The following is an 11195-nucleotide window of genomic DNA, read 5'->3' on the forward strand; positions in this document are numbered from 1 at the left end:
GAGTTTTTTTTTTCCTCCCTCAGACCCACAAAAAAAAGAAGTTTGGTCCAGAAATGTCACTTCATGTCCAGCTGCGCAGGACCTGGCGTAACACCGAGACGGAATTTCTTGCGCGCACCGTGGATATCCGCCTTGCTGCAAAGGCAAATGGAAACTCTATCTAGATATAGATTTTTTTTTTCATAAAAAAAAAGATCACTTTGCCAGCTCCCCAAGAGAGCAATCTTGCTCCTCTTATTTTCGAACTTGTAATTTATTTTTATTTTTTCTTTTTTTTTTAACTACAAAAAAAATTAAATCACCTCCACTTGGGTGTGACCGTTGTATACAGGACGCAGTCTAAACCCAGTCTGAGATCTAATTAACCTCTTGTGCGCTCGTGTGAGTTTTTTTTTTCTCCACAAAAAGAAATGCAACTAGATAACTAGATTATTATTACATGAACCGATTATCGTTATCATTACTGGGGAGAAGAATTTGCCTGCCAATTTGACGGTAGAGCCTCTCGCATTGACATCGTCCCGTGTGGCAGTCCCCACTGAGTCAGAAGAAAACCGTGCGGGCGTCCTCTTTTCAAACGCCGCCCCCCGTCTTGTCGATTCAGCACTCCTGACAGACTGACGAGGGCTGAGGATCACTCGAAGCACGGCCTGGCATGGCTCCTCCTGACGAGGTGACAGCTGCGCCTGAGGTGGTGGGCAAAGGCGAGAAGGACGAGAAGAAGAATGCGGACGAAACGACTGTCACTCGCAGCTCGATTCATTCGAGGCAGGCGTCCGGTCAGCATGTCAATGGTGATGTCGAGAAACATGGCGCAGGCCCTGAGTCCTCGCCTCTGCCTGCTCTCAAGCGGAAGCTCAAGAGCAGGCATTTGCAGATGATTGCAATCGGTCAGTCAATGAACCTTCTCGCTTGCATCGCAGGGTGATTGCTCATATATCTTTAATAAAAAGGTGGCACCATCGGAACTGGTCTCTTCATCGGTAGCGGAGGTGCTATTTCCAAGGCAGGGCCGGCCGGGGCGCTTATTGCATATCTCTTCGTGGGGACGATTGTCTACTCGGTCATGACCTCCCTGGGCGAAATCGCGACATATATCCCGATCCCCGGAGCCTTCACCTCGTACGCGACGCGACTGATCGATCCCAGCCTGGGTTTTGCCATGGGCTGGATCTACTGGTTCTCGTGGGCGATCACTTTCGCCCTGGAGTTGACAGCCACGGGATTGATCATCCAATACTGGGACCAGACCATCTCGATCGGTATCTTCATCGCCGTCTTCTGGGTCTTAATCACAGTTATCAACTTCTTTCCCGTCAATTTCTACGGTGAGATGGAGTTTTGGTTCTCCAGCATCAAGGTCATCACCGTCATCGGATTCATGATCTTCGGCATCTGCATCGATGCCGGAGCTGGCCAGCACGGGTATCTTGGATTCCACACCTGGAAGGATCCCGGGGCATTCGCTCCCTACCTACTTGATTCCGATGGTGCCACGGCCAAGTTTGTCGGATTCTGGGCGGTCCTGATCCAGGCAGGATTCTCCTACCAGGGCACCGAGCTGGTTGGTATTGCTGCCGGTGAGACGGAGAACCCTCGCAAGACGGTACCTTCGGCCATCCGCAAAACTTTCTACCGCATTCTTATCTTCTTCGTCCTGACCGTCTTCTTCATTGGCCTGTTGGTGCCCTATACGAACCAGGACCTGCTGTCGAACGCCACCAACGCGTCTGCATCACCCTTCGTCATCGCCGCCAATCTTGCCGGTGTCAAGGTCCTGCCGCATATCATCAACGCGGTCTTGCTGACGGTGGTCCTTTCCGCCGCCAACTCGAATGTCTACAGTGCGAGCCGGATTCTGATCGGTCTCGCTCAGGAGGGATTCGCGCCCCGGATCCTGAAACGCACGTCCAAGGGGGGCGTACCGTACTATGGGGTCGCGGTGACGTCTGCATTCGGCCTGCTGGGCTTTCTGAACTTGTCGAACGGCGGCGGCACCGTGTTCAACTGGCTGGTCAACATCTCGGGGGTGGCGGGGTTCATCAGCTGGTCGTCCCTGAATGCATGTCACATCGCCTTCATGCGGGCCCTGGCGGCGCGCAACATCTCTCGGGACCTGCTCCCTTACAAGGCGATGTGGCAGCCGTACTTCGCCTGGTACGGGCTGTTCTTCAACGTCTTGATCATCCTGACCCAGGGCTTTACGGCGTGGATCCCCAGCTTCAGCGTGACGGACTTTTTCGTCAGCTACGTCAGCCTGATCCTCTTCGTGGTGCTGTACCTCGGGCACAAGCTCGTCTTCCGGACCCGGTTTGTGCGTTCGATCGAGGCGGATCTGGACACGGGGCGCGTCGAGGTCGACAACGAGGTCTGGGAGACCAAGGAGCCGACGACTCTGTGGGGAAAGGTGCGAGCTTTCCTGCTCAGCTAGGAGTCTCGCATCTTTCTTGTTCTTTCTCTAAATGTGCTCCGATTATAGAATAGTCCTTGTTGTTGCGTACTATACATGTCCTTGATGAGGTCTGCTCTTTGCATGTATGTACAGTATGATAATGGGTAATGATATAATAGAGATAATAACTCTTCTCCTGTCTCCCTGGTTTGTTGTAACAGAAATAAGAGTCAGTTGATTACGTCATTTCATGCGTGTCATTGCAGGGGTAAGAAAAGATCTTATTGCGGGGATATATATGGACTCAATCTTCTACTCCGTACTCTGTCTGCAGATTGCCTAACTTCTCTGGGGATTTCCCTACCACCAGCCCAAGTTTTCCACAATAATCCAGTGTTATTATGGGAGATCTGGCAGGTTAAGATTTCTCCTGGAGAATGACTATCGGCCGGCGGGGATGAGATGTCCATACAGACACCATGACCACCCGCTAAGGCAATAATACATCGGATCTGTAGGGCTGGCTTCCCGCTCTTTCACATGTCTCTAAGTCTGGCTTCAATGGTGGTGGGGAAGGCTCAGCGTATGGAGTACTGCGTGGAGGTGGGCATGACTGCATGTGCATGGCACTGTGGCACTGCAGCGTCAGACGACCGTAGTAACGTAATCAATCATCGAGCGAAACAGATCACCGAGCGAAACACCCCACCAAACTACGCGACGCGCTCATCAACTTCAACCACCAAAATGCCACGCAAAACAGCAGATTCAGCAGTTCATCAAGAGGGCCGTATCTTGCTTGCAATTAAAGCTTTCAATGATGGTCAATTTAAAAGCATACAGGCTGCTGCACAGGCATATAATGTGCCACATCCAACACTCTACCACCGCCTACGCGGGCGTACTGCACGCGTAGATGCAACACCAAACAGCAAAAAGCTCACTACCACTGAAGAATCTATGCTTGTCAAATGGATATTATCTATGGACCAACGGGGACTACCACCATGAATCACCATTGTACGAGATATGGCCAGTCTATTACTATCTAGCCGGTTAAATGCACCAGCTACTGTTGGCCAGTGTTGGGTCCGAAGATTTATCAATCGCCACCATGAGCTCAAATCCAAATATAGCCGCAGATATGATCATCAACGGGCTCTATGTGAGGATCCAAAGCTTATTAAAGAGTGGTTTCAGCGTGTTCTTGAGGCTGTACAAAAATATGGCATTACTAAACAGGATATCTACAACTTTGATGAGACTGGCTTTTCAATGGGCATGATATCAACAGCAAAGGTTGTTACTGGCTCTGAATCTAGGGGCCGGCCTAAAGCAATACAACCAGGGAATCGAGAATGGGTGACTGTGATTGAGGCAATCAATGCAGCTGGCTGGGCCCTGCCCCCAATGATCATCTTTGCTGGCAAGAATCACCAATCTAATTGGTATCCAGATCTACCAAAGGGCTGGGCAATTGGGACTAGCAATAATGGATGGACCACTGATGAGCTAGGGATGCTTTGGCTAAGAAATGTCTTTGATAAGCATACCAAAGCTTGTACAGCAGGCAAATATCGCCTGCTAATTCTTGATGGCCATAGCAGCCATATATCTGCTGAATTTGATCAATTCTGCACTGAGAACATGATCATTCCTCTATATTTACCACCACATTCTTCACATCTATTACAACCACTTGATGTTGCCTGCTTTGGGCCATTAAAACATGCATATGGGCAGCAAATCCAGATCTATATGCAGCACGACATCAATCATATTGACAAGGAGGATTTCATCACTATCTACCAGCAAGTACGCCCGCGAGCTCTGACTGCATCTAATATATGCAGTGGATTTGCTGCATCAGGCCTGGTTCCATATAAGCCAGAGCAGGTGCTTGACCAACTTCATATTCAATTGAAAACACCTACACCACCAGGCACATCCCATAGCAATCAGTTATCTAGCTGGACTGCTGAGACACCAAAGAATGCTAGGGAGCTAGAGAAGCAGTCAGAGCTAATCAAGCGTCTTTGGCGGCAGCATACGCGGAGTCCTCCCAGTCCAATTAGTCAAGCAGTTGATCAAGTGGTCAAGGGCTGCCAAATCGCGATGAATAATGCAGTGCTTTTAGAGCATGAAATCAAGCAGCTACGTGTGGCCAATCAACGTCAAAAACGCCAGCAAGAGACAGCTAGATCCTATATTGCTACCGGGGGGATTTTAACTGCTGAAGAAGGCCAGCAGCTTGCTCAGCAAGCTGCAGAATTGCAGGCAGAGGTAGCTGACCAAGCTGATATGCAGCCTAGAAGACGTGCACCACCGCGGTGCAGCAACTGCAATATTCAAGGTCGTACTAGGGTCAGCTGCCCTAGTAAATAGGCAATTATTTTACATGTAAATAGCTTCAATTTAGGGGTGGTGTGGTGAGATAATTAGATATCTAATAATAATGGCGTTGGTGGGTGTTTCGCTCGGTGATCTGTTTCGCTCGGTGATTGATTACGTTACTGGTAACAAAAATCCATACGGCATAGCAGTGAATACCGAGTACTCCGTAATATTTATGCCGGGTTATGCTTGCCGTGCACGTGCACTCTTCCCGTCAGCCTGGGAGGCTAGTTGGCGGTCTCTCTGGGATCCTGGCAACACCGGGATTCGCTATCTAACGCTCACAAGAGCATCATCAATCAGCATTTCGAACAGACCTCGGGAGTCGGTCTGCGGGTCGTATCTTCATCCATAGGTGGGTAGAACCGTCCGTTCCAAGACGCAAGGAGCCTAGGCTGAGTCCCGAGGTTTGACCTCAGTCAGCAAATAATAATACCTCTAATTTCTTGTCCTTCTCTAAAATCAACACTTCTCACAGCTGATGACGGCATCTAATTAACTGCTATCCGACCGGGCGGAGGAGATGCCCAACAGCGCAGCATCACCGGCCAAGTCCGCTCCTCCTAACCCTCCCAAGACACACCTCCGGCCTCGCCGACGGCGCCATTCCCAGTTTGTCTCCACCGGCTCCTTCCATCTGCACGATCTCTCAGGCGTAATTCTTGCACTGGGCCGTCTCTAATCGTACATGCGCATATGAGAAACTGAAAGATATCAAGCAAATCATGATGCAGTCCCTGACAGATGCATCTGCGCGTGTGTGAGTCTGCGCTCGCGGTGCCTGAGGAAAGAGATCGGGACGGACCCGACGGGGCGGACCAGCGTGACATGAACCCTGGCCAATGGGAACGCTGCAGAACGCCCTCCCGGTGGAGCGGGATCTCCCGTGATCAGATCAGGAAGGAGCCGAGGCATCGTGTCAACGGCCGTGCCTTCCTGTCTTGCCGCTCTTGCGTCGAGTCGCGGTTAAGCTGCTGTCAAATCCAGTATAATTAACACCATGGCAACCCCCAGCAGTACTGGAATGCTTCGCCCAGCTCCGTCTCTGGAGCACATGCTGATTGCTGGTGCCTCTTACATAATTCAGATTGTTGTTTTACTTCGATAGATTTATATTATTAGCGACCTCGTCATATCTCACTTGGCAGTCACCGCCCCATTGATCGCTTCTTTACCTCCCATTTCGGTACGTCACATGCCTGACTGGTCCCGCTCAGAGTTATTCGGAATACTCCACCTACACGAGGAATACAACAAGAAACAGAGAAGAAATTACAAATCTGGTGCCCTGCTAATTGCTTCGGTGTAGGTGGTTGAGAGTCATTCCATAATCCACAATGCTCTTCAGTCAACCAACCTATATCACCCGCGCAGATGAGCTGCGGTCACCTCCTCCTAAGGGCACGCCCTACTCGGTGGCCCTGCCTGGGAGCGAGAAGCCGGGCCGGAGCAAAGTGTACCGGGCGTGGAATATGCAGAAGGAGCTTCTGACGACGCTCGATCCTCAGGTATGAACGAGAGGCTCCAATACCTTTAGTTGCAAAGCTGGACTTTTAGTCTGTGAGGGATGTTGGCAATTACTGACGACGCTACCTGAACAGATTCTTACCGCACATGATATGTTCGAGGCTTCTGGTAAATTTACAAAGCCACCTGGATTAGCAATCCCGCACTCGACTGACAGGAGGGCTATTCAGCCAGCAGATCGCCCAAGAGCCCGTGCCTCGGATGGCGTCCGTACGACCCCAAGACGAAGAAGTTTGGTCCCTATCAATGGCTCGACTACCAGACCGTCCAGAAACGGCGAGCGAACTTTGGTGTTGGTCTCGTGGAGGTGCACAACAAGCATGGATGTGGTGGGCAGAAGTATGGGGTGGGCCTGTGGTGTCAGAACAGACCCGAATGGCAGATCACCGGTATGTGAGCAGCAGGATTCGAAGATGCTCTCGGAGCTTTTTCGAGATTCTCCTGCATTCCTGCTCTCTCCTACTGACAGCTGTACTATTCAGACTTGGCGTGCATGTCGCAGTCTCTATTCTCCGTATCGATCTATGACGTCTTGGGCCCGGACGCAGTTGAATATATCATCAACCACGCTGAGCTCCGCTGTGTCGTGACGTCGCTTCCCCATATTCCCACGTTGCTTAAGCTCAAGCCCAAACTCCCCAACCTAAAGATCATCATCAGCCTGGATCCGATCGATGCGGGAGAACAACCTGGCTTATCGAAACGTGCGCTCCTGGAGTCGATGGCGGCGGGTCTGGATGTCGTCTTCTACACCATCGATGAAGTGGAGGCGATGGGTGCCGCTCTCAACCGTCCCTACAACCCGCCTTCCCCCGAGGATATCTTGACCATCAACTATACATCTGGTACCACGGGCCCACCCAAAGGCGTCGTTCTCACCCACAAGAATGCGGTGGCCGCCACGTCCTGCAGCATGATTATCAACAAACACTACCCTGGCGATGTTATAGCTTCCTATCTCCCTCTTGCGCACATCTATGAACGCCTGGCAGAGCATGTGAGTCTGTGGTCCGGTGGAGGGATCGGATATTTCCACGGGAATACCCTCGAGCTCGTCGATGACTTGAAGCTGCTGCGCCCAACGGTATTTGCGTCTGTTCCCCGTCTCTACGCTCGGTTCGGTGGTGCGATCCGCGGCGCAACGGTCGAGGCCCCCGGCTTCCGAGGCGCTCTGTCACGGCATATCGTCAGCATGAAGACGGCAAATTTGAAAAACCCGGACCTCAGCAAGGCCACCGCGAAACATGCTTTGTATGACCAAGTCTGGGGGAAGAAGGTGGCCAGTGCCCTGGGTTTGGAGCGGGCCCGGATGCTTGTCTCGGGCTCTGCGCCGTTGGACCCAACCCTGCATGACTTCCTGAGATGCGTTTTGGGAAAGGACTTCATTCAGGGATACGGTTTGACCGAATCGTATGCTATGGCGACCGTGCAGCACGCGGCTGATCTCTCATCCGGAAACTGCGGCGGTATTGCGCCCGCACTTGAAGCGTGTCTGGAGTCTATCCCAGAGATGGAATACTCCGTTGACGACAAGCCCTACCCACGCGGGGAGCTGCTGCTTCGCGGCAACACCATTTTCCGAGAATATTACAAGAATCCCGAAGAGACGGCCAAGGCGATGACTGAAGACGGCTGGTTCCGAACCGGCGACGTGTGTACCATCGACGAGTTGGGTCGCTTCAAGATCATTGACCGTCGGAAGAATGTCCTGAAGCTCGCTCAGGGAGAATACATCTCGCCAGAGCGTCTGGAAGGCATCTTTCTGGCTGAGCATACGTATTTGGCCCAGGCGTACGTTCACGGCGACAGCCTTCAGACCTCTCTGGTCGCCATTTTCGGTGTTCAGCCCGACGCCTTTGCTGCCTTTGCGAGCAAAGTTCTGCAGAGGACCATCGAACCATCAGACACGCAGGCGATCAAGGCGGCTCTCCAGGAGGACAAGATCCGGAAGGCCGTGCTGAGGGATCTTGACCGGACGGCAAGGAAGCACAAGCTGGCAGGGTACGAGAGGGTCAAGAATGTGGCTCTGATGCTCGAGCCGTTTTCTATTGAAAACAATCTCCTGACACCGACGTAAGTTTTTTGCTTTCTTCATCTGGTAGGATTTGACTTGCTAATTCTCCATAGGTTGAAATTGAAGCGTCCCCCGACGGCGAAGAAATACCGTCCTGTGCTGGACGCCCTGTACAGTCAACTTGCTGCCGAAGAATCGGCTCCGAAGGCCAAGCTCTGATAGAAACCGCGTTTATTGTTAGGGTCACATTTGCTTCCCTGTATTTGTTTGCCTGTGTACACATTTTACCTGTTTCTTTAATATAATTTTTTTTCTTCTTTTTTCCATTTTTCTCTGCCTGTCTGCATGGAGAGCGATTGCATATAGAGGCATCTTCTTTTCTGTCTTAGCATAGACATTGGTAAGATTTCTTCGATATACACTATAGCAGCACTATATCGGACGAATAGACAGATACATGAAATGAACGCATTTGAAAAGGGGTTATGATTAGCTTGCACTGTGGGCAGTAGTGTTTTGAAATTGGGTGACGAGCAGAGAATATTTACTAATAGCTAGGTACAGCCAGGCATTTATTTTTAGGCTCGTTGTCTCCAGTGTCTTAACGGCGAGCTGTGTGATATTGGCCTGACTATATATGATGTATCACGGAAGCATAAAATGCTGACGACCATTAGGTTGGAGATTGGCAACCTTGAAAATAGGAAAATGATTTACCAGTGAGCTACGATAGAGTTAGATATCTCGCAGCAGATGTAATTATAATTTCTCGGACGACATGACGGTACATAATTCTTTTGTTGAATCGCGTTGATGTTGCTGTTGTATTGTATGTTGTCAGCTTAGCGCTTCCGCAGCCCGACGACATCCTGTCCGCCTACGGCTTCCTCTCTCCGCAGGAGTTTTGTCCCACTCTTGAACGACTCGTCAATTGACTGAATTGATTGCGTCTTCCCCCGATGGCGGCCTCCCTTCTCTATTTCTGCGCAGCTTTGTCTGCGCTCCTTCTTCCCACCGCCTCCGCCGCTTCTCTGACCATCACCATCCCGCCATCGAACATCCTCCCGAACCCCCATGTGCTTCCGCCCACGACGCACGCGACGTTGACGACGCTGCCGTCGTCGTCGTCACAGAAGAAACATGTCCTCACCGCCCCGCTGACGCGTTCGTCGACGTTTGTTTTCCCAGATCTGGACCTGAACGGTTCCTCCCAGAACCAGCAGCAAAGAGAGTCCTATCTCCTCGACATCCGATCCCGCGAGTACGTCTTTGCGCCGTACCGGGTCGACGTCGGTGCCGAAGGCACCATTCTCGGCGTCTGGGAGACCTTCCGCGGCAACCCGTGGGATAATCGTGGAGCGGAGAAGTTTGTCGCTGCTCAAGCAACTGGCCGCACCAGCGGTCAGAATCAGGACGTGGTCGTGGAGGCCAAAGTTGTTGCTCGAAGGGGATTTTACGAGGAGAGACCCAGATGTGAGTATATATACATTGAGTTCCGAACGGGGGAAAAAGACAATTGAATTGGGGATACTAATAGTATATGACTGTCTAGTCTCCCCTCTCAGCCTCTTTAAAAACCCGATGATCCTGCTCGCCGTGTTCGCTCTCGCAGTCACGTTCGGAATGCCCAAGCTTTTGGAGAACAGTACGTCTATCTTGGCCTACACTACACTCTTCTATACATTATACACATACACACATCTATATGTGTATGTGTCTTTTACCTTCTTTGTATTTGCTAACTCTTTGTCCTCTTTCTCCAGTGGACCCGGAAATGCGCGCCGAATTCGAAAAGCAATCCCGTGCCGGACCCTTGTCTGGTGCCAGTCGTTCTGCCCTCGCAGCCGGTGCTGGTCCCGGAGGCGCTGCGGGCGGGTTCGACCTCGCAGGATGGATGGCCGGGGCCACTTCCGGTCCTGGTAGTTCTTCTTCTTCTTCTGCTACTTCTGGCGACACTTCAGGGGTAACGACTGGACGAGAGAGTTCATCATCTGCGGGGAGAAGAAGAGGATAGATAGATAGGACAAACAGCCTCTGAGGAAGGATTGCTTTTCTTGTCTTCTCTCTCTTATTTACAAGATAGAGATATTAGGCTTGGTTTGATTTGATTTGAGGGCTCTTCAATGAATCAAAGATGCCTACTATTCTACGTTATACTATATTGTAGACCCATAGATATAGATGTATTATTGATCTTTGTTCATCCACCTCCAAGTCATTTAAGTTGAATTTCTCGAAGAAATGGAGTATAATAGAGGGGGGGAGATTACTTAAAGTAAGAATATGTATAAAAGAAAAGTACAGTCGTAACCTAACAGCTAGTCTGGCCGGCCATGCATGCATTTCATATCTCATTCTTCGGAAACTTGACAACTTTCAAAGGCGCACAGAAAAAAGAAAATAAAAGCGATTCACGATTTGTCTGGTCATCAATATCATGCTTGTCATTCCATTCCATTCCATTCATGAGGTTGATGAACATGAGCAAATCGATCAATCAATGCATATCGATCCGCAAAGACGCCAATTTCAAAACTCCGGACATACATACACACTCGAAAGAAAAGACAAAAAAAAAGAAAAGTAGCTAGACTCATATGAAGAGAGGAGCCGGCAGATTAGAAATCCCCACCAAAGTCGTCACCATCCGCAAACCCATCCTGGTATCCCTGCTCATACTCATACTGGTCATGGTCTTCAATGGCGTTCTCGATCAGAGCCCCCGCAAGCAACCCGCCGCCGACACCCAGAGCGGCCGCGCCGGCGGTCCCCAACCCCCCATGCTTCCTAGGCGGCGCACTTTGTTGAGGCGGATAGCCATAACCCTGCGGGGGAGGATAATACCCGCCCTGCGGAGGGGGGTATCCA

At 50.8% G+C, this 11195-nt stretch overlaps 4 protein-coding genes across 4 annotated transcripts; all 4 read left to right on the top strand.

The window, feature by feature from the left end:
- Nucleotides 1-655: 655 nt before the first annotated feature.
- Nucleotides 656-2735, top strand: T310_3778 (Arginine transporter; the record flags this gene model as incomplete). Its single annotated transcript, XM_013473372.1, has 5 exons — nucleotides 656-890; nucleotides 954-2407; nucleotides 2480-2535; nucleotides 2572-2599; nucleotides 2727-2735. The coding sequence occupies 5 exons, from the start codon at nucleotides 656-658 to the stop codon at nucleotides 2733-2735; spliced, it is 1782 nt and encodes a 593-aa protein (XP_013328826.1).
- A 771-nt stretch (nucleotides 2736-3506) lies between these two features.
- Nucleotides 3507-4777, top strand: T310_3779 (uncharacterized protein; the record flags this gene model as incomplete). The annotated part of the gene is made up of 2 exons (XM_013473373.1): nucleotides 3507-3557; nucleotides 3593-4777. 2 exons carry the CDS (start codon nucleotides 3507-3509, stop codon nucleotides 4775-4777), a joined length of 1236 nt encoding a protein of 411 aa, XP_013328827.1.
- Nucleotides 4778-6123: 1346 nt separating this feature from the next.
- Nucleotides 6124-8546, top strand: T310_3780 (Long-chain-fatty-acid--CoA ligase; the record flags this gene model as incomplete). The annotated part of the gene is made up of 4 exons (XM_013473374.1): nucleotides 6124-6294; nucleotides 6388-6702; nucleotides 6783-8386; nucleotides 8441-8546. 4 exons carry the CDS (start codon nucleotides 6124-6126, stop codon nucleotides 8544-8546), a joined length of 2196 nt encoding a protein of 731 aa, XP_013328828.1.
- Nucleotides 8547-9286: 740 nt separating this feature from the next.
- Nucleotides 9287-10341, top strand: T310_3781 (uncharacterized protein; the record flags this gene model as incomplete). The annotated part of the gene is made up of 3 exons (XM_013473375.1): nucleotides 9287-9800; nucleotides 9880-9972; nucleotides 10091-10341. 3 exons carry the CDS (start codon nucleotides 9287-9289, stop codon nucleotides 10339-10341), a joined length of 858 nt encoding a protein of 285 aa, XP_013328829.1.
- Nucleotides 10342-11195: the final 854 nt, after the last annotated feature.

This window comes from Rasamsonia emersonii, assembly GCF_000968595.1.
Source record: "Rasamsonia emersonii CBS 393.64 chromosome Unknown ctg1118621760081, whole genome shotgun sequence".
Taxonomy (NCBI): domain Eukaryota; kingdom Fungi; phylum Ascomycota; class Eurotiomycetes; order Eurotiales; family Trichocomaceae; genus Rasamsonia; species Rasamsonia emersonii.